Source organism: Telmatherina bonti (assembly GCF_933228915.1).
Source record: "Telmatherina bonti genome assembly, chromosome: 11".
Taxonomy (NCBI): domain Eukaryota; kingdom Metazoa; phylum Chordata; class Actinopteri; order Atheriniformes; family Telmatherinidae; genus Telmatherina; species Telmatherina bonti.
Window position 1 is genome coordinate 6,180,300 of NC_136629.1, and position 27,493 is coordinate 6,207,792.

A 27,493-nucleotide genomic window follows, 5' to 3' on the forward strand; every position below is an offset into this window, starting at 1 on the left:
AACTCTTAAAAATGCAATCCTGCCATGTGTTCAGGTTAACGCGTCAGAGGATTTATCAGCCTGGATCTCCTTTCTGGACGATCAGATGTTTGTTAATAAACAACGTCCCTCATAGAGGAGCCTGTTTGGCCCAGACATGACCCACATCTGCTGTTTTTCTGCTCCGTGACATTTGGCCTCTGATGACGGCAAAGCAACGCCTGAATCCATGTCAGAGACGCTCATTTTCATTTCAACCTGGACTTGAATTCTGCTAGGTGACTCAGTTCAGTTCAGCTTTATTAGTACACATTATAATACATTAGTATTTCTGTTTTCTCTCAGTTAAACATGGAACTCAGACTGAGTGCTCTGCGTTGTCACGTGATCTGTCAGATCAATACAAAGCATCGATTTGTCTCACATGTTGCTGCTGTGTTGGTCTGCACACGGGTCAGAAAAGCCATGAGACGTGTTTGTTAGCTAACTGGTGACACATGTCCAGTCACAGCTTTTCTTTAAAAGCAGGAGCAGAAAGGAGCAATGGAGGCACCGAAACAGGCTGATGATGGGGGTCCGCCAGCTGGTCTTCTGCTCTCAGACCTGCTGCATAAGTCTGGTCCTGAAAACACCGGGAAGGATCCTGTCCTCGATAGGTCAGCTTGATCCGGACTGTTCATACTGGGACATTCCCAGTGAACATGCAGAATAACTCCAGTACATTCAAAACCAACTTTATTAAAGAATCTTTTGTAAAACAAGCAACACCAAAATAAATAAAAAGATCTTTTCCAGTTTAAAACATCCAGTCCACCACTAGACCACAGACAAGACCTGATCCTCCTACAACCACACCAGGACCCAGTCCACCACCAGACCACAGACCAGACCTGATCCTCCTACAACCACACCAGGACCCAGTCCACCACCAGACCACAGACCAGACCTGATCCTCCTACAACCACACCAGGACCCAGTCCACCACCAGACCACAGACCAGACCTGATCCCCCTACAACCACACCAGGACCCAGTCCACCACCAGACCACAGACCAGACCTGATCCTCCTACAACCACACCAGGACCCAGTCCACCACCAGACCACAGACCAGACCTGATCCCCCTACAACCACACCAGGACCCAGTGCACCACCAGACCACAGACCAGACCTGATCCTCCTACAACCACACCAGGACCCAGTCCACCACCAGACCCTAGACCAGACCTGATCCCCCTACAACCACACCAGGACCCAGTCCACCACCAGACCACAGACCAGACCTGATCCTCCTACAACCACACCAGGACCCAGTCCACCACCAGACCACAGACCAGACCTGATCCCCCTACAACCACACCAGGACCCAGTCCACCACCAGACCACAGACCAGACCTGATCCTCCTACAACCACACCAGGACCCAGTCCACCACTAGACCACAGACCAGACCTGATCCTCCTACAACCACACCAGGACCCAGTGCACCACCAGACCACAGACCAGACCTGATCCTCCTACAACCACACCAGGACCCAGTCCACCACCAGACCACAGACCAGACCTGATCCCCCTACAACCACACCAGGACCCAGTCCACCACCAGACCACAGACCAGACCTGATCCTCCTACAACCACACCAGGACCCAGTCCACCACCAGACCACAGACCAGACCTGATCCCCCTACAACCACACCAGGACCCAGTCCACCACCAGACCACAGACAAGACCTGATCCTCCTACAACCACACCAGGACCCAGTCCACCACTAGACCACAGACCAGACCTGATCCTCCTACAACCACACCAGGACCCAGTCCACCACCAGACCACAGACAAGACCTGATCCTCCTACAACCACACCAGGACCCAGTCCACCACCAGACCACAGACCAGACCTGATCCTCCTACAACCACACCAGGACCCAGTCCACCACCAGACCACAGACCAGACCTGATCCCCCTACAACCACACCAGGACCCAGTCCACCACCAGACCACAGACAAGACCTGATCCTCCTACAACCACACCAGGACCCAGTCCACCACCAGACCACAGACCAGACCTGATCCTCCTACAACCACACCAGGACCCAGTCCACCACCAGACCACAGACCAGACCTGATCCTCCTACAACCACACCAGGACCCAGTGCACCACCAGACCACAGACCAGACCTGATCCTCCTACAACCACACCAGGACCCAGTCCACCACCAGACCACAGACCAGACCTGATCCTCCTACAACCACACCAGGACCCAGTGCACCACCAGACCACAGACCAGACCTGATCCCCCTACAACCACACCAGGACCCAGTCCACCACCAGACCACAGACCAGACCTGATCCTCCTACAACCACACCAGGACCCAGTGCACCACCAGACCACAGACCAGACCTGATCCTCCTACAACCACACCAGGACCCAGTCCACCACTAGACCACAGACCAGACCTGATCCTCCTACAACCACACCAGGACCCAGTGCACCACCAGACCACAGACCAGACCTGATCCCCCTACAACCACACCAGGACCCAGTCCACCACCAGACCACAGACCAGACCTGATCCCCCTACAACCACACCAGGACCCAGTCCACCACCAGACCACAGACCAGACCTGATCCTCCTACAACCACACCAGGACCCAGTGCACCACCAGACCACAGACCAGACCTGATCCTCCTACAACCACACCAGGATCCAGTCCACCACCAGACCCTAGACCAGACCTGATCCCCCTACAACCACACCAGGACCCAGTCCACCACCAGACCACAGACTAGACCTGATCCTCCTACAACCACACCAGGACCCAGTCCACCACCAGACCCTAGACCAGACCTGATCCCCCTACAACCACACCAGGACCCAGTCCACCACCAGACCACAGACCAGACCTGATCCCCCTACAACCACACCAGGACCCAGTGCACCACCAGACCACAGACCAGACCTGATCCTCCTACAACCACACCAGGACCCAGTCCACCACCAGACCACAGACCAGACCTGATCCCCCTACAACCACACCAGGACCCAGTCCACCACCAGACCACAGACAAGACCTGATCCTCCTACAACCACACCAGGACCCAGTCCACCACTAGACCACAGACCAGACCTGATCCTCCTACAACCACACCAGGACCCAGTGCACCACCAGACCACATACCAGACCTGATCCTCCTACAACCACACCAGGACCCAGTCCACCACCAGACCACAGACCAGACCTGATCCTCCTACAACCACACCAGGACCCAGTGCACCACCAGACCACAGACCAGACCTGATCCTCCTACAACCACACCAGGACCCAGTCCACCACCAGACCCTAGACCAGACCTGATCCCCCTACAACCACACCAGGACCCAGTCCACCACCAGACCCTAGACCAGACCTGATCCCCCTACAACCACACCAGGACCCAGTCCACCACCAGACCACAGACCAGACCTGATCCTCCTACAACCACACCAGGACCCAGTCCACCACCAGACCCTAGACCAGACCTGATCCCCCTACAACCACACCAGGACCCAGTCCACCACCAGACCCTAGACCAGACCTGATCCCCCTACAACCACACCAGGACCCAGTCCACCACCAGACCACAGACCAGACCTGATCCTCCTACAACCACACCAGGATCCAGTCCACCACCAGACCCTAGACCAGACCTGATCCCCCTACAACCACACCAGGACCCAGTCCACCACCAGACCCTAGACCAGACCTGATCCCCCTACAACCACACCAGGACCCAGTCCACCACCAGACCACAGACCAGACCTGATCCTCCTACAACCACACCAGGACCCAGTCCACCACCAGACCACAGACCAGACCTGATCCTCCTACAACCACACCAGGACCCAGTCCACCACCAGACCCTAGACCAGACCTGATCCTCCTACAACCACACCAGGACCCAGTCCACCACCAGACCCTAGACCAGACCTGATCCCCCTACAACCACACCAGGACCCAGTGCACCACCAGACCTTAGACCAGACCTGATCCTCCTACAACCACACCAGGACCCAGTCCACCACCAGACCACAGACCAGACCTGATCCCCCTACAACCACACCAGGACCCAGTCCACCACCAGACCCTAGACCAGACCTGATCCTCCTACAACCACACCAGGACCCAGTCCACCACCAGACCACAGACCAGACCTGATCCTCCTACAACCACACCAGGACCCAGTCCACCACCAGACCACAGACCAGACCTGATCCTCCTACAACCACACCAGGATCCAGTCCACCACCAGACCCTAGACCAGACCTGATCCCCCTACAACCACACCAGGACCCAGTCCACCACCAGACCCTAGACCAGACCTGATCCTCCTACAACCACACCAGGACCCAGTCCACCACCAGACCCTAGACCAGACCTGATCCTCCTACAACCACACCAGGACCCAGTCCACCACCAGACCCTAGACCAGACCTGATCCCCCTACAACCACACCAGGACCCAGTCCAGCACCAGACCCTAGACCAGACCTGATCCCCCTACAACCACACCAGGACCCAGTCCACCACCAGACCACAGACCAGACCTGATCCTCCTACAACCACACCAGGATCCAGTCCACCACCAGACCCTAGACCAGACCTGATCCCCCTACAACCACACCAGGACCCAGTCCACCACCAGACCCTAGACCAGACCTGATCCCCCTACAACCACACCAGGACCCAGTCCACCACCAGACCACAGACCAGACCTGATCCTCCTACAACCACACCAGGACCCAGTCCACCACCAGACCCTAGACCAGACCTGATCCCCCTACAACCACACCAGGACCCAGTCCACCACCAGACCTTAGACCAGACCTGATCCTCCTACAACCACACCAGGACCCAGTCCACCACCAGACCACAGACCAGACCTGATCCCCCTACAACCACACCAGGACCCAGTCCACCACCAGACCCTAGACCAGACCTGATCCTCCTACAACCACACCAGGACCCAGTCCAGCACCAGACCACAGACCAGACCTGATCCTCCTACAACCACACCAGGACCCAGTCCACCACCAGACCACAGACCAGACCTGATCCTCCTACAACCACACCAGGACCCAGTCCACCACCAGACCCTAGACCAGACCTGATCCTCCTACAACCACACCAGGACCCAGTCCACCACCAGACCCTAGACCAGACCTGATCCCCCTACAACCACACCAGGACCCAGTCCAGCACCAGACCCTAGACCAGACCTGATCCCCCTACAACCACACCAGGACCCAGTCCACCACCAGACCACAGACCAGACCTGATCCCCCTACAACCACACCAGGACCCAGTCCACCACCAGACCACAGACCAGACCTGATCCCCCTACAACCACACCAGGACCCAGTCCAGCACCAGACCCTAGACCAGACCTGATCCCCCTACAACCACATTTGGATCCAGTCTCCCATTATTTTATTTTATTTATTTTTTATCATTTATTTTATTTTATTTTATTTGTGCAGGTTAGGAGAAATATTTTATGCTCATATTACGTGTGTGTGTTGCGTTTATGTGTGACTTGTGGGTTTGTGGTCTGGTGGACTTGATAAGGTTTCTTCATTACATTTCTCCCGTCATCGACCTCCACCTCCGGCCTGAATAGAATCCAGGTCAGTAAATCTGTCCACAGAGACCTGTGGGTCTGCAGCAGCTGTCCTGCTGGACTGCTGTGTTCCTGCCAGGAATGTGGACTGGTTCTGCCATTCCTCAACGCGGACCCGTCTCAGTCCAGTTTCATAACAGTGGAACACGATACCAGCTCTGATCTGAGCAGGACGCCCTTCAACTGCTGCAATAACTATTGTTTTAAACAGTTTTTTAAAATCCAGTCTTTTTTCTGTCTCACATGCTGTGTTGATGAATTTACTGCCTGCCGGTGACCTTCCCGCAGAAAAACTACAATAAAACCGTCCGACAACAAGAGCAGGTTTGTTTGTTTTTGTTAGCTCATCAGGCTAATGGAGCTGGATATGTTTAGCCTCGCTCCTAGATCCCCCCCACCTCCACACCCACTGGTTCTGATATTAATGTGGTTTTCCTGAGTCTGATCAATCAGCTTTTTATAAGTTTCATCTGGCTCTTCTAACAACGGCTGTGCATTGTTGTCTCCCCTAGCAACGGTGTTGCCGTGGGTTTATATGCGGTCCTGCAGGGTGACCCGTTGGGTGTGCGTGTGCTATCTCTGGAGGTTTTAGTCCGTTTCTATTTCTGGACTTGTGGTGGAAAATACTCTGGTCTTGAGAAGTTGTAATACATTTATGAGTCAACTGTCTTCTTACAATGAACATTTTATTATAAACTAATACAAGCACACGCTGGAGCTTGGAGAGAGAACTCTCTCTCCAGATGCTGAAGTAACACCCGATTATAAACCATGCTTAACTCCTCCTAGTTGCTGAGCACACCATATGAAACAATCATTATCTCTTATTTAAGACTAAACTGAACTCACTAAGCATCAATCACTCACTATATTACTTTATTACCTTTAACCTCTAACCTTTAGACAACTGGTCAACCAAGCAGTTGACAAAAACAGATGCCCTGCAGGAAACTCTTCCTGTCTCAGACTTTGTCTGCACATTCCAGACAAGGATCATATGACTTAAAGAAAGCTTTGTGCATAGACACAAAACACAGCAGGATCACAGCAAATCAATGCATATATGTCTAATACTTAATACAAACCAAACTCATAACAATTTTCCCCAACACTCTCCCTCCTCTTGGTCCTACAGGACCAACAATAAGAAGAGAAATTGTTATCAGAACGCAAAAATACATACAGAAGACAACATTCTCAAAACATCAGGAGCCTCATGCCTGTCGGGTTTTAAAAGAATCTTTCAGAAATTACAATAGTGAGGAGCCATTCACTTCAGCTTCACACTGATCTTGCTTGAGAGCGAAGGCTGGTCTTCAGGTGTGAGAGTAGACTATCTCACTTACCCACGCAACCACAGGGATTATTCTGCCCTTTGTTGGGTGGTGCGTTATTCTTCTGTAATTTCAGACTGAAGAGCTTCAGGAGGTTCAAGCAATCTGTAGTGCCAAGCAGCTCACTCTGCGACCTTTACCGCTGTCTGGGTCGTCAGGAAAACCTGAAATGGCCTAAACCATCGATGTTGGTTCCAGCGCTGATGTTTAAAGCTTCTTATCAGGACAAAATCTCCAGGCTGAAGTGAATAGAGCTGCGTAGATGCTGATTCATGAAGGGCAGCTTTCACCTGTGTGCAAATGCCTGAAAAGGGTTCTTATGAGGTTAGGACAATATGTTAAAACATTACTTTCACACAGAGCTGTGTCTGAACAGGCAGTCTTGGAAGGAACCATGCCCACTTGGGTGAGGGTCCTGCAAAAAGAATCACAAAAAAGCCCATGTTTCCATGTTACGCATGCGCATGTACATCAGAACCAGAAAAAGTACTTTTGGTCCAAGGAAGACCTGAAAAGAGAGCCAGAAGGAAATTTCCCCGTCTGCAACCTGTGGGAGGAAAACATTCAGGAAAATGGCATCCAGAAAGTCATTCATAAGAGAGCGCCAAAACATGGACTTGTTTTCAGCTAAAGAGTAAGCTCAAGTAACGAGAACTGAGACGGGAGAGCTGCAGCCTCCACCGCGTCACAGTCAGAGCAAACAGCATCAAAAGGAAAATCAAGTCAGGGTCAACTAGAGGTCGGTCAGGGGCCAGGCCTGGGGGGTGCAGAGGATAGTCAGTTTCAGCTAAACAGTCATGGAGTAAAACATGAACAATACAAAGCAACAGTTAGGGCCACTCATTTATCTGGTAGGTAATCATTCAAAGTAACCAAATTCATTTAATTACTTATTGCAAAGTTCCTATCAGGTCGTCTCATCTTAACCAACAACCAGAAAAAATCCTCTAGTACTGCATAGCAGAACATGTGTCAAACTGGACTCCCAGCAGTCTGACCAACACTTATCCATGCTGGAATTTCCTTTCTGATTTACTGCTCGTGTTGTTTATGTCATGTCTGCTAAATGACAGAAGCAGAACCACACTGAAGAATCTCTGCATATATTAAATAAAGCTCATTCAGAACTGTTGATTTAATCTCTCTCAGACTCCAACAGACCCATTCAGGAGCAACACACACAAAACTGAGATCATAATAAGACTGGCTTTCTATTCCAAATATATTGTAAACATAAGCATAAGCATAAAGCAACAAGATGTAAACCCATCTTTAACAGCTGGACTTCAGGTACTGAACAGCCAGAGACCTTCAGGTCATAATAAAGCTGTTTGTTTTCTATCTACATTTGAACTTAAGCAGCATTTAGAAACAAACTTCTAATACTGATGGCAAAACTGTCCACATCCACAACAACACGACACACGCATGTACGTGCACACACTCACAGCAGCACTTCTTCCTTAATGATTTTAATGCAAACGTGTGTAACAGAAAAGGCCAAGGCTAACGGTTTAGCATAGTTAGCTTAACTTTGGAAGTATCAATACTGTTACAAATAATCTGCCTCATATTCATGTTAATTTTGAGGACATACAGGGCTTAAATGACTTGTTTGTTTACATATTAAGCGTGTTAACTAAGAGACTGGTCTGTTTACTGGCAGCCATCGCAAGAGTTGGTTCTACTCTTTAAACAAAAATCATCTGATGTGTATTTTAACCACTGAGCATATCTGCTTTAATTCAAAATAATGAATTCAGATTAGGGATAAAACACCAGCTGTCAGCAAATAAAACACGGAGATTGTTGTACTTGTGTTGCATTCACTGAAGTCGGGAAATTACAAAACTACCTTCTTATTTAATGTCATATAGCGGCTTATTTTTTCTCTTTTGACATCTATTCTGTCTCAAACATTAAAAACTTAGTATTCATCACTTTTTTTTTTTTTTTTTATAAGGCACAGCGTGCCAGAAGTTGACTTGTCTGTATAAACTGTTCAGCTTCCCTGCAGCAGAGCAGAGATGTCTGTGTCATTGTTCAGTTGCAGAAGTCTGCAGGAGTGCAAAATTTTATGCATGCTCATAAATGTGGTATAAAGCTAAGCAGAAACAGTGAGTAAATGTTTGGTTGTAGGGCCTCATTCCTTGGCCTGGTCTTGTGGATAATCATTCAGCTCGTATCACTCGATCTGCTCAGGAGTCAGACGCGCCACAGCCACCATGCTCTCCTCCAATCAGCATACAATCAGAAATTCATGCCAGGAAGTGCCCGACACATGTTCATCAAAGCTTCCTGGTAGATAAATCAGATTCATATGTGTAATTAATTAAGAGTAACATGTAAAGGATCAGACAGTAGGCAAAAGTTCAAGGAAGGAGATCCAGGTTTTCCACAGAGAACTGAGTGAACCGAACAGTCTTTCTGACAGAATCAGGGTGCAGCTTATTCCAGAAAACATCATCTGATTCTGTAGTCGGGGTGGGATTTGTGCTGCCTGCCGGCCACATCCGTTAGTCTTTTACTTCCAGAAAATTCCACAACTGAAACACAGTCTGAGGACAAGGAGGATCCATCACCTCCAGAGGTCAAAGGTGAAAATCCAGCTCACATGTCCACCATAGGAGCCATATCCACACTGTTCACAGTCACAACCAACAGGGCTCTGCCAGACCCTCTGGTTCTGGGATCTCCAGGCCATCAGCAGCGGCCGGGTCCATGCAGCCACATCTGCATATCAGGTTCTGCTCCAGGACTCAGAGCTGACACAGAAGGGAGGTGGAATGATGCTGTAGGTTGTAGGGACCGTTTCTGCTCCAGTCTCCTGACTGACCACGCGTGACACCCAGAACTCTACGGTGACCCGGATCAAGAACTCACTCTCCCCCAGCCCCTCCTCTGAATCCCCTCAGGCAGGATAGACATTTGAGGTCCCTGTGGACCAAGCTGCATGCTGACAAGGGTTTAGAAGGGAAAGCTGCAATGCGTCCAACACCATACAGCAGACGAGCTTTTGAGACTGAACCATTTGGTCATGTGGTGTATTTTCTTCTCCAGTAAGGGGAAAATAAAGATCATAGCCTCATAATTATAATAGTTTTCTTCTGAATCCTGTGGCAAACATATTATGTGGACCATGTTCTGTGCTGTGAACACCATGTAACTTGAATATTACATTGTAATTGTGTGTGTGAGAGACTATATTATCAGTGGATTCATAACTCAGTTCTCTCCTGGGAAAGCTGAACATGATCTTGCTAAGAAGATACACTTGTTCTGAGAACTTCTCTTCTCGCCGTTAGCTCACATTTAGCTAAAGTGAACTTATTGCAAGGGAAATTTACTCTAGCACGTTGGTTCATCATTTCTATTTTAAGGTCAAGAATTTTCTTTTTTTCCTAACATTATGCTTATTTTCAGCATCCTTCAGCTGCATTATTTATTTCCAGTTTATCTAGATTTATTTAGACATGCTAGGCGTAAATTATTAATAGCAGTAGTAAAGGAATAAAAATCACCTTATGAATGTCTGAAAGGGAACAGACAGAAACCTAAGCTTATTGCCTACACAATGTACAGTAATTTAACATAGTAAGTTCCTAATACTATAAATCACATCTCTCACATTTCTGATTTTTCATTCTTAATATGTTGTTGCTCTTTAAAATGTTCTCAGGTGATAATAAAGAATTGCTTTTCCTTAGGAAAAGGTTTCCACATTCATACAGGGAGTGGCTTTTATGCTCTTCTAAAAGCTTTAGGAAGAAAAGCACAAGCAGCTATTTTACACAGGATTTATATGTTTGTTTCTGCCTAACATGCTATGACATCATCTCCTTCAGTGAGCAGAAGGCATTTAATGAACACTTTTTCCTCACTTCCCTCTCTCATACATTTTTTGTTGTTTTTTTTTCTTTTCTTTTTTTTTTTTTTTTTCTTACTGCAGTAAATTAGATTTTACACAAACAATTCACTTCAACAGTTGGATGAATGCATGTGAATGGGTCGTGCCCCCACGTTTGTCTACCCCCACACAAGCTTCTAGGCTCTCCTGCGAGAGTCCGGTGTGGCTTCACAAGACGTGGTTTTAATTCTCCACACAATCAGTCCAATCAAGTTTAACACAGGAAATTTTACACAACCACCCCAGTTTCCCCTCACATGAAGACAGAGATTTCAACTTCTTAATGGTGCTGTACATCAACCTCCTACTGCAAAGGAACTAGTTCTGTTTCCAGCGGATGTACACAGAGGGTCAATCCCACACCTTTGTAGAATTATCAGGCAAAATTCTCAATGTCTCCAGAAACCAGCCCACACAGTTTCTTCTCTGTTCCTCCTCACTCAAGATGGCTTTCCTCTCAGTTTTCTAACTCAAGATTGGCCTGGTCTTGCTTCTCGAGCTCACAGGACTTACTGACTAATTTACTGGTCTCGGTCTTGTAACTCACAAGATTTACTGGTCTGGTCTTGCTACGTCTAGCTCACAGCACTTACGACTTGGTCTTGTTACTCACGATTTTTAACTTAAACTTTAACTTAAACTTAACTTAAACTCACAGGATTTTATTTATGACGTCAACCTGATCTCGTCTTAAGTTATTCTCTTATCCCTTGAGTTATTCTTTCGATGAGGAGGTGAGGAGGAGAATCCCTGTCACAATGAGAATAATGAAGACAATTGACCACAAAACAGAAAAATATTGTGATTATTAATTAAAATATTGATTATTAATTTGTGATAAATTTCTAGTAATGTTTGACTCCAGTTTGAGTCTGAAAATTAATGTAAATTTAGAATAACACTTCTCACCATTGTCTTTTCACACTGGTTCAGAAGGAGTCCTGGCGTAGTCGACCACGGGTGGGAGAAAGACGTCCTGTCCTCTGAAATTCTCTAATTGAGGTTCTTAGGATGAATCTGTGCATTCAGGTGGCCAACCCGTCTATTCCCAACCTGGGCGGACTGACGCAGGATCCCGAGACGAGCCCCCAAAAACTGTGGTGGAAAATACTCTGGTCTTGAGAAGTTGTAATACATTTATGAGTCAACTGTCTTCTTACAATGAACATTTTATTATAAACTAATACAAGCACACGCTGGAGCTTGGAGAGAGAACTCTCTCTCCAGATGCTGAAGTAACACCCGATTATAAACCATGCTTAACTCCTCCTAGTTGCTGAGCACACCATATGAAACAATCATTATCTCTTATTTAAGACTAAACTGAACTCACTAAGCATCAATCACTCACTATATTACTTTATTACCTTTAACCTCTAACCTTTAGACAACTGGTCAACCAAGCAGTTGACAAAAACAGATGCCCTGCAGGAAACTCTTCCTGTCTCAGACTTTGTCTGCACATTCCAGACAAGGATCATATGACTTAAAGAAAGCTTTGTGCATAGACACAAAACACAGCAGGATCACAGCAAATCAATGCATATATGTCTAATACTTAATACAAACCAAACTCATAACAATTTTCCCCAACAGACTTCTTAGATGTGAAGCGATGACACGCTGTCCTATTTGAGCATTTAAAAGGAATCTGAATGATCCGGATCTGGTCTGATGTAGTCCTGCTCCAGTGTCTGTCGGCTGCATGGAGAGTCTTTCATGAAGAGAGGAAGATCTGAAATGATGAAGATGATGAAACTTTTCACATTCAGGTTTATAACTGAACCTCAGACCCGACACTGTACACTTTATTTCCAGGTTGGAGACCCTGATCTGGCAACCCGTCGGCCATGTCATCTACAGCAGAGGCCTGGTGGTCCTCATGCTCTGCACATATCAGGACCTGATCTGTCCTCGTGTTCATGCTCCTACAAACGCCTTCTAACTTCAGATCTTGCTGCTTTACCTGCTTCATAGATCTGGTCCTTTCTTTTATCTTCCTTTTGTACGAGTGTTGCTTTTGTTAGTCTTGATTCTGTCTTCAGTGTGACGGTTTCATTGTGATGGTTTGCTGTTAGAGGGACATACGGCTGCTTCATGGCCTGCAGCTCAGTGATCTCAGTGGACTTCCTAGTTAAGAAAAGGACAAATACAAATAAACAAAAAAATTAATAAAGAAACAGAAGCAGAAGGAAGAATCTAAAAGAAGAAAAACCTTAAAAAATCAGCAACGTACCAGGTTAGGTATAAGGACAGATACCAGGTTAGGTATCAGGATAGATACCAGGTTAGATATCAGGATAGATACCAGGTTAGGTATAAGGACAGATACCAGGTTAGATATCAGGATAGATACCAGGTTAGATATCAGGATAGATACCAGGTTAGGTATAAGGACAGATACCAGGTTAGATATCAGGATAGATACCAGGTTAGGTATAAGGACAGATACCAGGTTAGATATCAGGATAGATACCAGGTTAGATATCAGGATAGATACCAGGTTAGGTATAAGGACAGATACCAGGTTAGATATCAGGATAGATACTAGGTTAGATATTAGGTTAGATACCAGGTTAGGTATAAGGACAGATACCAGGTTAGGTATCAGGATAGATACCAGGTTAGATACCAGGATAGATACCAGGTTAGGTATAAGGACAGATACCAGGTTAGATATCAGGATAGATACTAGGTTAGATATTAGGTTAGATACCAGGTTAGGTATAAGGACAGATACCAGGTTAGGTATCAGGATAGATACCAGGTTAGATATCAGTAAGATACTAGGTTAGATATTAGGTCAGATGCCAGGTTAGATATCAGGTGAGATACCAGGTTAGATGTCAGGATAGATACCAGGTTAGATATCAGGTTAGATACCAGGTTAGATATCAGGACAGATACCAGGTTAGATATCAGGTTAGATACCAGGTTAGATATCAGGACAGATACCAGGTTAGATATCGGTCAGATGCCTGGTTAGATATCAGGATAGATACCAGGTTAGATATCAGGATAGATACCAGGTTAGATATCGGTTAGATACCAGGTTAGATATCAGGATAGATACCAGGTTAGATATCAGGTCAGATGCCCGGTTAGATATCAGGATAGATACCAGGTTAGATATCAGGTCAGATACCAGGTTAGATATCGATCAGATACCAGGTTAGGTATCAGGACAGATACCAGGTTAGATATCGGTCAGATACTAGGTTAGATATCAGGTCAGATACCAGGTTAGGTATCAGGACAGATACCAGGATAGATATCGGTCAGATATCAGGTTAGATATCATGTCAGATACCCGGTTAGATATCAGGATAAATACCTGGTTAGATATCAGGATAGAAACCAGGTTAGACATCAGGATAGAAACCAGGTTAGATATCGGTCAGATACCAGGTTAGGTATCAGGACAGATACCAGGTTAGATATCAAGTCAGATACCACGTTAGATATCGGTCAGATACCAGGTTAGATATCAGGACAGATACCAGGTTAGATATCGGGTCAGATACCAGGTTAGATATCAGGACAGATACCAGGTTAGATATCGGTCAGATACCAGGTTAGATATAAGGTCAGATACCCGGTTAGATATCGGTCAGATGCCAAGTTAGATATCAGGATAGATACCAGGTTATATATCAGGATAGATACCAGGTTATATATCAGGATAGATACCAGGTTAGATATCTGTCAGATGCCAAGTTAGATATCAGGATAGATACCAGGTTAGATATCGGTTAGATACCAGGTTAGATATTGGTCAGATATCAGGTTAGATATTGGTCAGATACCAGGTTAGATATAAGGTCAGATACCAGGTTAGATATCAGGATAGATACCTGGTTATATATCAGGATAGATACCAGGTTAGATATTGATCAGATACCAGGTTAGATATATAGATAGATACCAGGTTAGATATCAGGATAGATACCAGGTTAGGTATAAGGACAGATACCAGGTTAGGTATCAGGATAGATACCAGGTTAGATATCAGTAAGATACTAGGTTAGATATTAGGTTAGATACCAGGTTAGGTATAAGGACAGATACCAGGTTAGGTATCAGGATAGATACCAGGTTAGATATCAGTAAGATACTAGGTTAGATATTAGGTCAGATGCCAGGTTAGATATCAGGTGAGATACCAGGTTAGATGTCAGGATAGATACCAGGTTAGATATCAGGTCAGATACCAGGTTAGATATCAGGACAGATACCAGGTTAGATATCGGTCAGATGCCCGGTTAGATATCAGGATAGATACCAGGTTAGATATCAGGATAGATACCAGTTTAGATATCGGTCAGATGCCCGGTTAGATATCAGGATAGATACCATGTTAGATATCAGGACAGATTCCAGGTTAGATATCAGGATAGATACCAGGTTAGATATCTGGACAGATACCAGGTTAGATATCAGGATAGATACCAGGTTAGATATCGGTCAGATACCAGGTTAGATATCAGGACAGATACCAGGTTAGATATCAGGATAGATACCAGGTTAGATATCAGGATAGATACCAGGTTAGATATCAGGTCAGATGCCCGGTTAGATATCAGGATAGATACCAGGTTAGATATCAGGTCAGATACCAGGTTAGATATCGATCAGATACCAGGTTAGGTATCAGGACAGATACCAGGTTAGATATCGGTCAGATACTAGGTTAGATATCAGGTCAGATACCAGGTTAGGTATCAGGACAGATACCAGGATAGATATCGGTCAGATATCAGGTTAGATATCATGTCAGATACCCGGTTAGATATCAGGATAAATACCTGGTTAGATATCAGGATAGAAACCAGGTTAGACATCAGGATAGATACCAGGTTAGATATCGGTCAGATACCAGGTTAGGTATCAGGACAGATACCAGGTTAGATATCAAGTCAGATACCAGGTTAGATATCGGTCAGATACCAGGTTAGATATAAGGTCAGATACCCGGTTAGATATCGGTCAGATGCCAGGTTAGATATCAGGATAGATACCAGGTTATATATCAGGATAGATACCAGGTTATATATCAGGATAGATACCAGGTTAGATATTGGTCAGATATCAGGTTAGATATTGGTCAGATACCAGGTTAGATATAAGGTCAGATACCAGGTTAGATATCAGGATAGATACCTGGTTATATATCAGGATAGATACCAGGTTAGATATTGATCAGATACCAGGTTACATATATAGATAGATACCAGGTTAGATATCAGGATAGATACCAGGTTAGATATCGGTCAGATACTAGGTTAGAAATCAGGTCAGATACCAGGTTAGGTATCAGGACAAATACCAGTTTAGATATCGGTCAGTTACCCGGTTAGATATCAGGATAGATACCTCGTTAGATATCAGGATAGATACCAGGTTAGATATTGATCAGATACCAGGTTAGATATATAGATAGATACCAGGTTAGGTATCATAATAGATACCCGGTTAGATATCGGTCAGATACCCGGTAAGATATCAGGTCAGATACCAGGTTAGGTATCAGGATAGATACCAGGTTAGATATCGGTCAGATACCAGGTTAGATATCAGGACAGATACCAGGTTAGATATTAGGATAGATACCAGGTTAGATATCAGGATAGATACCAGGTTAGATATCAGGTCAGATGCCCGGTTAGATATCAGGATAGATACCAGGTTAGATATCAGGTCAGATACCAGGTTAGATATCGATCAGATACCAGGTTAGGTATCAGGACAGATACCAGGTTAGATATCGGTCAGATACTAGGTTAGATATCAGGTCAGATACCAGGTTAGGTATCAGGACAGATACCAGGATAGATATCGGTCAGATATCAGGTTAGATATCATGTCAGATACCCGGTTAGATATCAGGATAAATACCTGGTTAGATATCAGGATAGAAACCAGGTTAGACATCAGGATAGATACCAGGTTAGATATCGGTCAGATACCAGGTTAGGTATCAGGACAGATACCAGGTTAGATATCAAGTCAGATACCACGTTAGATATCGGTCAGATACCAGGTTAGATATCAGGACAGATACCAGGTTAGATATCGGGTCAGATACCAGGTTAGATATCAGGACAGATACCAGGTTAGATATCGGTCAGATACCAGGTTAGATATAAGGTCAGATAACCGGTTAGATATCGGTCAGATGCCAAGTTAGATATCAGGATAGATACCAGGTTATATATCAGGATAGATACCAGGTTATATATCAGGATAGATACCAGGTTAGATATCTGTCAGATGCCAAGTTAGATATCAGGATAGATACCAGGTTAGATATTGGTCAGATATCAGGTTAGATATTTGTCAGATACCAGGTTAGATATAAGGTCAGATACCAGGTTAGATATATAGATAGATACCAGGTTAGATATCAGGATAGATACCAGGTTAGATATCGGTCAGATACTAGGTTAGATATCAGGTCAGATACCAGGTTAGGTATCAGGACAAATACCAGTTTAGATATCGGTCAGTTACCCGGTTAGATATCAGGATAGATACCTCGTTAGATATCAGGATAGATACCAGGTTAGATATTGATCAGATACCAGGTTAGATATATAGATAGATACCAGGTTAGGTATCATAATAGATACCCGGTTAGATATCGGTCAGATACCCGGTAAGATATCAGGTCAGATACCAGGTTAGGTATCAGGATAGATACCAGGTTAGATATCGGTCAGATACCAGGTTAGATATCAGGACAGATACCAGGTTAGATATCAGGACAGATACCAGGTTAGATATTAGGATAGATACCAGGTTAGATATAGGATAGATACCAGGCTAGATATTGATCAGATACCAGGTTAGATATATAGATAGATACCAGGTTAGGTATCATAATAGATACCCGGTTAGATATCGGTCAGATACCCGGTAAGATATCAGGTCAGATACCAGGTTAGGTATCAGGATAGATACCAGGTTAGATATCGGTCAGATACCAGGTTAGATATCAGGACAGATACCAGGTTAGATATCAGGACAGATACCAGGTTAGATATTAGGATAGATACCAGGTTAGATATAGGATAGATACCAGGCTAGATATTAGGATAGATACCAGGTTAGATATCGGTCAGATGCCAGGTGAGATATCAGGATAGATACCAGGCTAGATATTAGGATAGATACCAGGTTAGATATCGGTCAGATGCCAGGTGAGATATCAGGATAGATACCAGGCTAGATATTAGGATAGATACCAGGTTAGATATCGGTCAGATGCCAGGTGAGATATCAGGATAGATACCAGGTTAGATATCGGTCAGATACCCGGTTGTTATTTTCATCTTCATCTTTCATCTTTTCATCTTTATCATTACTACTACTTGATGTTGAAATTTCTGCTTTTCTGTGTTTGTCCTGCTTGGCTGATGAGTGGATAGAAACTAATCCGGAAGAATCCCAGCTTGGAGCGGAGGGATTGTCTCATTCTCAAAATGAGACAACACATGGAAAGAATCATGGCGGCTTCTTCGTCTGGCTCCCGCACAACAGCGTCAGCTCAGCAGGATCCGAGCTGCTGTTGCTAAATCCACTCGTATAAAACCTCTGTGCTTGAAATCCACGTCACGTGACTGACTTCAGCCAATCACAATGCCCAGCAGGCCCTCCTCTGGTCGGCAGGTCATACCTATGTGGCCTTCGGTCACCAGGACAAACACATGGCTGGTTTAGATCAGTCGACAGAAATCCTGGTCCTGGAAGGCTGCAGCCCTGCAGGTTTTAGATGTTTCCTGCTCCAACACATCCGATTCATGCAACAGCACATCAGGCCACAATATGCCATCTGTCTGTGAACGGGCGGGGCTTGTCCATTGGCCAGTTTTGCTGCCATCTGTTCATCTAAAACGAAGGTGCGGTGGTCTATGATAGTGGCCTCAGAGGACAGGAACGTCCTTATTCTGAACTGTGTCACCATAGCAACCCTCATAATGGCCGATCGGGTAAACTGCCCTCATGTCGCCTCGATGACCCCGATGGGCCACACGAAGGTCAAAGTAGATCAACAACATAAACATGAACTTAACTCTGGTTTCTACTGACCCCACAGGTGTGTAAACACCTGAGACTCTGAGGAGGAGGAGGAGGAGGAGGAAGAAAAATACCAAAGTGTAGGCTTCCTAACAACATAAATCTGTTTTCCTCTTCATGTCTGCAGATGAAGAAGTGATCCTGATTGTTTTTGTAACGTGAGGAAATAAATATCATCATTACTATTAATGATTAATTCTCTCTTACCTGTCACTTTGTGTTTACCTGCCTTTTGCCCGGAGCAGGACCCGACCCCTACGTGGAATAATCGGGGGGCTGACATGCAGTTATGGACTCTTTCTGACATTTCATAGATCAACAATGTCAATGCAAAGCTAATCAGCTGATAAAGTTGTAGTAAAAATAGTAACGTAGACAGAGACTGGAGCACGTTCAGCTCCACACCGGGACAAAGTGTCAGGACATGTTTGAGGAAAAAGACAAAAAAAAAGTTATTTTTATTTAATTCATTAACTTCTGAAGCCCTGTTACCGATGGCAACCAGGTTACTGATGGCAACCAGGTTACCGATGGCAACTCGGTCAGGCTGCGTGTTATATAGCCACATAGCCAGATGAATGTTGGATAAAATTTTAACTAAACTAAACATAAATATTTAAGGCTCTGGGAAAATTGTAGAAAATAAACAAATAGAATTTTACATTGTAGACCTGCAACACAAGATTTCAGGTGTTTTTATTTTCCAGTTTTCCTGCAAACGTGTCTTCAGGTGTTCAATAGAACGGGATCCTGGTTGTCTGGGGTCGGGACTGCAGTCCAGGTTCTGTAATTTCACCATTAACACGACAATTTATCACGTTTTCCTTCTAAAATAAGATCACCATCACTACCACGTTGCTAAGAGACCTCTATTTTCACCTGGACATGATGACGAAGACGCTTCCTGTCCGATTGTTCACCAATCAGAGAGCTTAAACTGACATAATGTCCACATTTCTGACAACAGACTGGAGGATTTGTTCCATCACCGGGTCCAGCTGCTCCTAAACAGTTTAAGTTCCAACTGTAAAGGAAAAATCTGGAAATCTGTCATTCTTTCTTTGAGGAACTTTGTTTTAACCCTTTAAAGTCGTTTGCTATAATTTTTTAAGGCCAATTTCCAGAGACTTTAATGAAGTTTAATTAAAACCTGTGGAAATAAACATTGCTGAGCAATCTGTAATGCTGACTTTAGTTTTTTAATGCCAAAAATAAATGTTTGTTATTCAATTAATATTTCAAAATTGAACCATTTTTTCTGTATTAATGTTATCTGTATTATATGTATTATTATTATTTGGATGATTGCATGGAAATAAAAATGTGGATTCTTGTCATCATCACCCTCAGGAGCTTGTTGCATTAATTACATTACAGAAATGTAAATCTGCAGCTTTTGTTTGATGATTTTTGTAGATGTTGTACAACATAATGTGTCATGAGTGACTGTGAGATAACATCATCTGATTGAGTGGAGCCTAATCCTTTCATCCCCCTTCCTGCCGTCCTTTCATAATTCCTGTTATTTAACCTTTGTTTCATCCTTTCAGCTCAACTCGTACTGCCGCAGGCTCAGAGGAATATCATTTTTCTTTAACCTGAGCTTTTCTGGCCTTACTTTCAAACCCCAGCCTTGTAACTTTGGCATGATCATGCGTACGCTGCATGATCATTAGAGCTGCAGAATCAACAGATAATACAGGAGATTTCACATTTGTATCACCACCTACAGCAACTACTGGCACAACTAACAAAGGTCAGCCAAAGCAGGAAAAGAACATTTCAGCATTTCTTTTTAACCTTTTAATTGTGTTACTGGTGGAAACTGGGAGGAAAAATGGCACAAAAGCTTTTTTAGGGCACTTTGACTTCACTGTTCATGTTTCCTTCGTTGGAATCTATTTTCTGATGCAATCCAGAGGCAATGTCATTGATTTGGAAATCCTCAGACCAGCAGACAAGACTGTGATAAATCAGTCTGTTGCCTTTATGACCATGTGAAAATGGCATGCATGCAGTCCGAAGTCTTCTTACAACATGTCAACAGAGACGGCGTAGGTGGGAAAGCCATCAGCGGTGACAACAGAGATCCTGGCCTCTGGCCTGCATTTTTGCAGATATAAGGAGCCAGAATGTGTCTGGCTCCAGTTGGAAGGTATGGCTTAGTAATGTCACTGCAGGTGGAGCAGATTTGACTGACAGGAGGCCCTGCAGCTGTTGCACCAACTCGTGAAGTCTGTTTTTAGATGCATTAGACACCACAGAGCTCTGAACACAACACTGCTGCAGCCCAAAGAGTTTTCCAGCAGTCTCTGGCAGTGAGTGTATATCTATGATGGACAACATGACAGGATCTAAAAAAATAATAAAACACATTTTCAGGTATGAAATATGTCACATAATATCTTCATTATCCTGTTCAAACAATGGCAGTCAGTCATTCAGATGGTGGTCACAGTACTATAAAATGCTCCTCACAGCTTCATTCAGACATGCCTGTGAGAAAGAGACATGAAACACACGTGACATTTGCCATTCAGGAGAGACTAGATGGTCCATGTAGTCATGTATATCGGCCAGATCCTATTTTTTTTTTTTTTTTTTTTTATGTTGAAGTATATAAAACTGTTTAATTCACATCAGCATGATGAAGTAAAGCCCTCTAAGTCGCTGTAGAGTTACAGCTCTCCTATAAAGACATCTTGTCATAAAACTTATTAAGCTAACATTTAGCAGCTGATATGCGCTCAGTTATCTCGCTGATTACCAAAGCAAAGTTTGAACAGGGTCACAGGGTGGTGTCGTTAGCTTTTATGAGATGCAGACTAGCATCTAACGAACAAGTCAAAAGGCCAAGCTAACAGCTATCAGACCAGCTAATGGCTATCTAGCCTGTTAACAGTCTGCCTTACAGAATATATTTGATGCCTTAACAAACAGTTTGTGGTAAAACAAAGCTAAACTGAAGCTGCAGCCACTTAGACAAGAATACAGGCAGGCTAACAGCTAACGGGCTGGCTAAGAGACAACGGCTAACAGACTGACTAACAGGTTGTCAAATAGCTAACATACGGGCTAACAAGCTGTTTAACACAACAGATGACAGACGGGCTAACAGCTAACAGACTGGCTAATGGTCTGTTTAGCTAACAGACTGGCTAACAGCTAACAGACTGGCTAACGGTCTGTTTAGCTAACAGACTGGCTAACTGACTGGCTAAGAGGCTGGCTAAGAGGCTGGCTAACAGGCAGGTAGGGGAATGGGCTGATTAAGGTGTCATATAACGACACTCAAAGTGTTTTAGAAAGTTCTGAAGATACTAATTTAAAGCCCAAAACCTCAGTGTGTGGTAGAACTCAGCTAAACTTAACCTGAAGCTACATAACTGAAACTGTGATAAGGAAACTTGGTGTGTACATCTGCTGAGGGAAAATAAGGAATGACACAGGGCGGGTGTGGTGAACTAAGACCAACAGATCTGGGAGAGAAGAAAGCAAAGCAATGAGAAGATTATGAAAAAAAAGGCAAAGAATCATAAAACAAACATAAACATCATAAAACCATTTCTCTTTTTTAAATAGAGTGTTGTGTTTACTGTATACTGGGATTGACTCCCCATCATCCTTACTGGCACAAGCAGTTAAGAATAGATAGATGGATGGATTGATCTGTTTGGTTCTTCTGAGCAGAATAATATTTGTTTCTGATTTCTCTTTCTGCATGTTTAAAATCCTTCAACACACCTGAATAAGATGAAAGGGTCATTAGTTAGAATCAGGTGTGGAAATGGTTAAACCTGCAGGATGTTTGCCCTTAAGGGCCACCATCCCTATATAATGCTCTTTTTATGGAATTCATCCAACATCTGTAGTTCAGAGGAGTTAGTTGTCTTTTCATACCCTCAACATCTTTGCCAATGAGTTCAAGGGAGAAGGTTTTGGAAAAGATGATTTATGAGGTTTTTTTTATTATTAAACTGTCATCTGCAATCAGATTAATGGCAGGAAACTTCTTTAATTTTTTTTCTTTACACCTAAATCATTTTTAAAATTTAATAAAGACACAGAACACTATTATTTCAGGCTTAAGTAGTAAATTATTTTAAGTTTGCTGGTTTACAAGCTCATCTGCAGTTCAGGGGTTGGCATCTTTGGTGCTTGAGGCCCCCCTCCTGCAGGTTTTAGATCCTTACTGCTCCAGCACACCTGATTCAGATCAATTAGATCCTATAGATGGTAACTTTTGCACAATGAGCCATTAATCTAACTCAGGTGTGTGGTCAGACAGCACAAACACACACATGAACAAAGTCTCCCAGTCTCAGGTTTATCACAGAGATCAGTCAGGTTTCTATAGATGTGATTAGACTCCACATTCATATTTAAATAGTTTATTTCCTCCAACAAAAGAGGACAGAAGAGTAAATCATGCCTACATGCTCAACTAATCAAAGATCTGGACAGTTTTTCTTTTAAAATAAATGAGAAAGTGTCCAAACTTTTGATATTTTACCCAGAAAAGTTTGTAAGTTGAAGCTAAAAGCTGATTTTTAGCTTCAGAGGAACCTGACTGGTTTCCAGTCACCAGAAAAAAAAGTCTCTTATAAACATAAAACAGCAAAGCTGACCCACTTCGTGTTTTCCCAGGTTAATATTTAACTCGCAGCTGAAAATCAATCAAGCAAATAAGCTTTAAAAATAGAGGCCCTGTCAACATGAGTGGAAGTGAAAAGCCAATGGAAGCCGAAACCAGCCGACTTTCCAGCCACCAGGTGACTGTCCACCCTCTCTTATCTGTCATGCAAATGTTTCTCAATGAGCTGCTTTGCAACACAAAGACAAAGGCCCTCAGGGGCCTCATTCAGTGTTGTTTTAGTGAAAAACTGAGGCACTAAAAGGCTCTTCATCAAGCTAAATTAAATCAAACTGGATTTGTTTCACTCTTAATGTTGAAATCAGACAGAAAATTAGCTGAAATGTTTCTTTTTATTTCAGAAAATGTTTGAACAGAGTGTGTAGATGCGATAAATCCTCCCAGTCCTGCTGAGGAACAGCCGTGGGGTCCCAGCAGATCATCTGCACACCAGCAGGGGTCCATCATGCTTCTCAAATAGCAGCTGAGGCAACAGGCTGAGGAATCTCAACCATGAGGCGACACTCCCCTATCAGCTGGCCCACAGCCATGTCACGTCACAGCCCATTGGCCAGTCACAAGCTCCACTAGCCTCCTCATTGGCTGATAGACGGACCATATGATAGGATATGCAAATTGTCTCTATGTGGCAGTTGAAATCCCAGAGTGCTGAGCAACCCGAGCACTGAAAGGTAGGACGAGCACGAGAGAGGGGTGGAAGAGAAGAAGAGAAGGGGAGTGACCGCAGCATGCGCTTCTAGAAAAATCTGCTCTGCAGACCTCCCAAGTCAGAAGAAACCCAAAAGTTTCTCACTTTTCCTCCCTGGAAGTGGTTTATTGGTTATTCCATGAGTGCTGCAAGGTAAGGACAGCAGCAAGAGTCGGCTTTAGTTCCAGAAAGTCTTTTTTCATGTTTAAGAGTAAAAAGCCAAAGAAAAGGAGAGATAAATGCATTTCTGTCTCCTGTAGAGCTGCTGGAACGCTTTAGTCTGAATCAAAGTCCACGTTTTAGCTCGTAGAGTTCTGAACTAGAGGTGAAAACTGCAAGCAGAAGCCACTTTTCTAAGTGTTCTCCTCCTCTTCCTCAGTGTGCTCACGTCTTTCAGTCCATCAGCGATGCCTGGCCCCGTTATGCCCATGGATGTGGCGATGAGATTCTACCTCAGCCACTCTCCGCCTCCGCTCCGAGGCTTCCTCAGCTCCTACGAGGACCTGCACTGGGCCAAGAACAGGGCCAACCAGTCCAGCGTGCGGGGCAGGAACCAGCAGCTGTACAAGCCGCTGCGTCCCTGCCTCAGCAACCAGCAGAAGGTGGAGGACGGCGGCTGCTGGAGCAAAAACAAAGCCGGCAAGAAGAGGGTGGTGTTCGCCGACATGAAGGGCATGTCCCTCACCGCCATCCACATCTTCTCCAAGTTCGACGACGAGCTGTTCCAGAGCAAGCGGGCCGACGGTATGGCGGAGGAGCTGCAGTTCGACATGACCGACCTGGAGGCGGCCACCATGGATCTAAAGATCAGCTCGGTGCGCAGCCTGGCGCTCGACTTCAAACAGCCCTCCACCGACTACCTGGACTTCCGGAACCGCCTGATCCAGAACTCCGTCTGCCTGGAGAACTGCTCGCTGCAGGAGCGCTCGCTGACTGGCACCGTCAAGGTGAGGAACATCGGGTTCGAGAAGGTGGTCCACCTGCGCGTCACCTTCGATTCGTGGGCCAGTTTCTCCGACGTGGACTGCACCTTCATGAACAACGTGTACGGCTGCCAGGACTCCGACACCTTCACGTTCGTTCTGGAGCTGCCCGCCTTCATCCCCCCACAAAACCGGGTCGAGTTCTGCATCTGCTTCAAGGTCCAGGACCAGGTCTTCTGGGACAATAACGATGGGAAGAACTACAGGCTGAAACACGTGGGCTGGAGCGGCGAGGACATGGACACGACTTCTGCTGGGCAGAAGAAGCCTTCGGAGCAGAAAGCCGGCGGCGGGAAGCTGGTGGAGCTGGAGTTCGACCAGTTCGGAAGCCCTCGCATGTCCAGCGGACTCTTCCCGGGCTGGCAGAGCTGGGGTCAGATTGACACCACAGTGCCTTACTGGTGAATGCACCAGGAAGTGGGATGGACTGGTTTTGGTATGACGGACACTGACAGGGCATCGGGTCCCAACCCGGACCTGGGTTTTAGCTCGACTGTCTCTCAGCCAGCAAATAAACTGAAACGTCTCTGCTTGTCTGAGCGGAGCACGAACACCAAGCAGACAAACAGAAATGTAAGCTGCAAAACTGACCTGCTTGTGGTTGTGACCGGGTTCGGCCCGGGGAATGATGGAGGAGGAGGGAAGCATAGCTCTGTTGTAAAATATTCATGTGCCTTCACGCCGTGCCTCCCCACTAAAATCCAAACCCTTTGAGATCCATGAGGAAGTCGGGGCCCCTTTTGCGGGCCCTGCTGGGATTGGTGGAATACGCTCTGGTTGAGATGTCCCTGCAATGGGAGGTCTGCGAGCTGCGGAGCTGATAAGTCCTTCATATTGAAGGGAAGCTGGGGGAGTGCATGGCCACATAAGCCTGTCAGCTGATTCTTATGACTAACAAATCCCACATGACTCAAAATGGCCTCAGCTTTCTGAAATGGGAGCCATGCAATCCTTTTCTTTCCCTCCGGGGTGTAAGTTGCACGTTTGTCTGGTAAAATGTCACTTTGAGGTGAGTTTGTAGAAGGAACTGAGCTGCTGTCTGCAGACGTCTGGAGAATGTCTCTGCATGTGATTGGTTGCTTCCGACGAGGAAGGAGTTTGGAAAAACTTGTGGTTCTGGGATGTTCAGAGGAAAACGGTGTAAAGACGATGATGTGTGTACAGAATGTGTGGCTGGGATGTAGATTTTTCTTTTTTTTTAAAAATAAAACAACTGTTTCTCACTGTGAAGAAAGCTCTACGCCCAGCATTGATGTCTCACTTGAAGGTGTGTGTTGCTGACATGCACCATGTTGGTTGTTTCCTTTATGAAATAAATTTGTATATTTGTGCTAACGTGTCTCCAGTCTCAAGACCCTTTTGTTTGTTCCATCTTTAACTACTAAAATGCAAAAAAGTGTTAAAACACTTTTTTCAGATAAATGAATCATGTTTACAAAGAGATTTTCTGACTTTTAAACACCAAAATATCACATAAAAACTCATGAAGTTTTATCAGTAAATCCTTAAAAAAATAAAAATAAAAATAAATAGGCTCAAACCTTCATATGAGATGAAAGTTATTCAACTTTCATTATGTCACGTATGTTTGTAAACACAGGACAAAAATATTTCCCATGTTTACAAACATTTCTTTGTAAACACGGCCCCGCCCCCTCACCATACATCAAAGAGGTTGAGCGGTCATGTGACCCGTAACAACACGCCTTAAATACCAAACACTGTTTCACAACACAAGAAGTTGCAACCACTTCTGTCTGTGGTGAGTGATGATGTCATTTCCTGTTCGCACCGCGAGACGATCTACGTTGCAGCGGGACGGAAGAGACGTAAAGAGTTTTTGGTCGGTTCCAACTCACCTCGCCAATATTTTCATTTGAAGACGGTTCCATGGACCTGATTGGCTGATTGGATCACCTCCATTTATGGACAGGCTGAATATTTAGGGTGCATATGTAGGGAAGGTGGATAGTATGTCTATAGATATTTATATATATATATATATACACATACAACCCCCCCCCCCCCCCCCCCCCCCCCCCATGCCAGCCCACCAAATGTGGGTCAAGACTCGAGTCCGTTTGGGGGCGGAAATCCAGACTTTCAGGCAGGAGGTGAGTAAGTGACACGTTCTTTAGAACTGATTCTGATCTGAAGGGTCGAATCTTCTGCTGCTCGGCACATAGGGGGCGGGACTTTAGTTTGATGGACAC

At 45.0% G+C, this 27,493-nt stretch overlaps 1 protein-coding gene across 1 annotated transcript; it reads left to right on the top strand.

The window, feature by feature from the left end:
• Positions 1 to 24,278: 24,278 nt before the first annotated feature.
• ppp1r3ca (protein phosphatase 1, regulatory subunit 3Ca) lies at positions 24,279 to 26,620 on the top strand. The gene is made up of 2 exons (XM_079248328.1): positions 24,279 to 24,450; positions 24,677 to 26,620. The coding sequence occupies exons 1-2, from the start codon at positions 24,437 to 24,439 to the stop codon at positions 25,683 to 25,685; spliced, it is 1,023 nt and encodes a 340-aa protein (XP_079104454.1). The 5' UTR covers positions 24,279 to 24,436; the 3' UTR covers positions 25,686 to 26,620.
• The last annotated feature ends 873 nt before the right edge of the window (positions 26,621 to 27,493 follow it).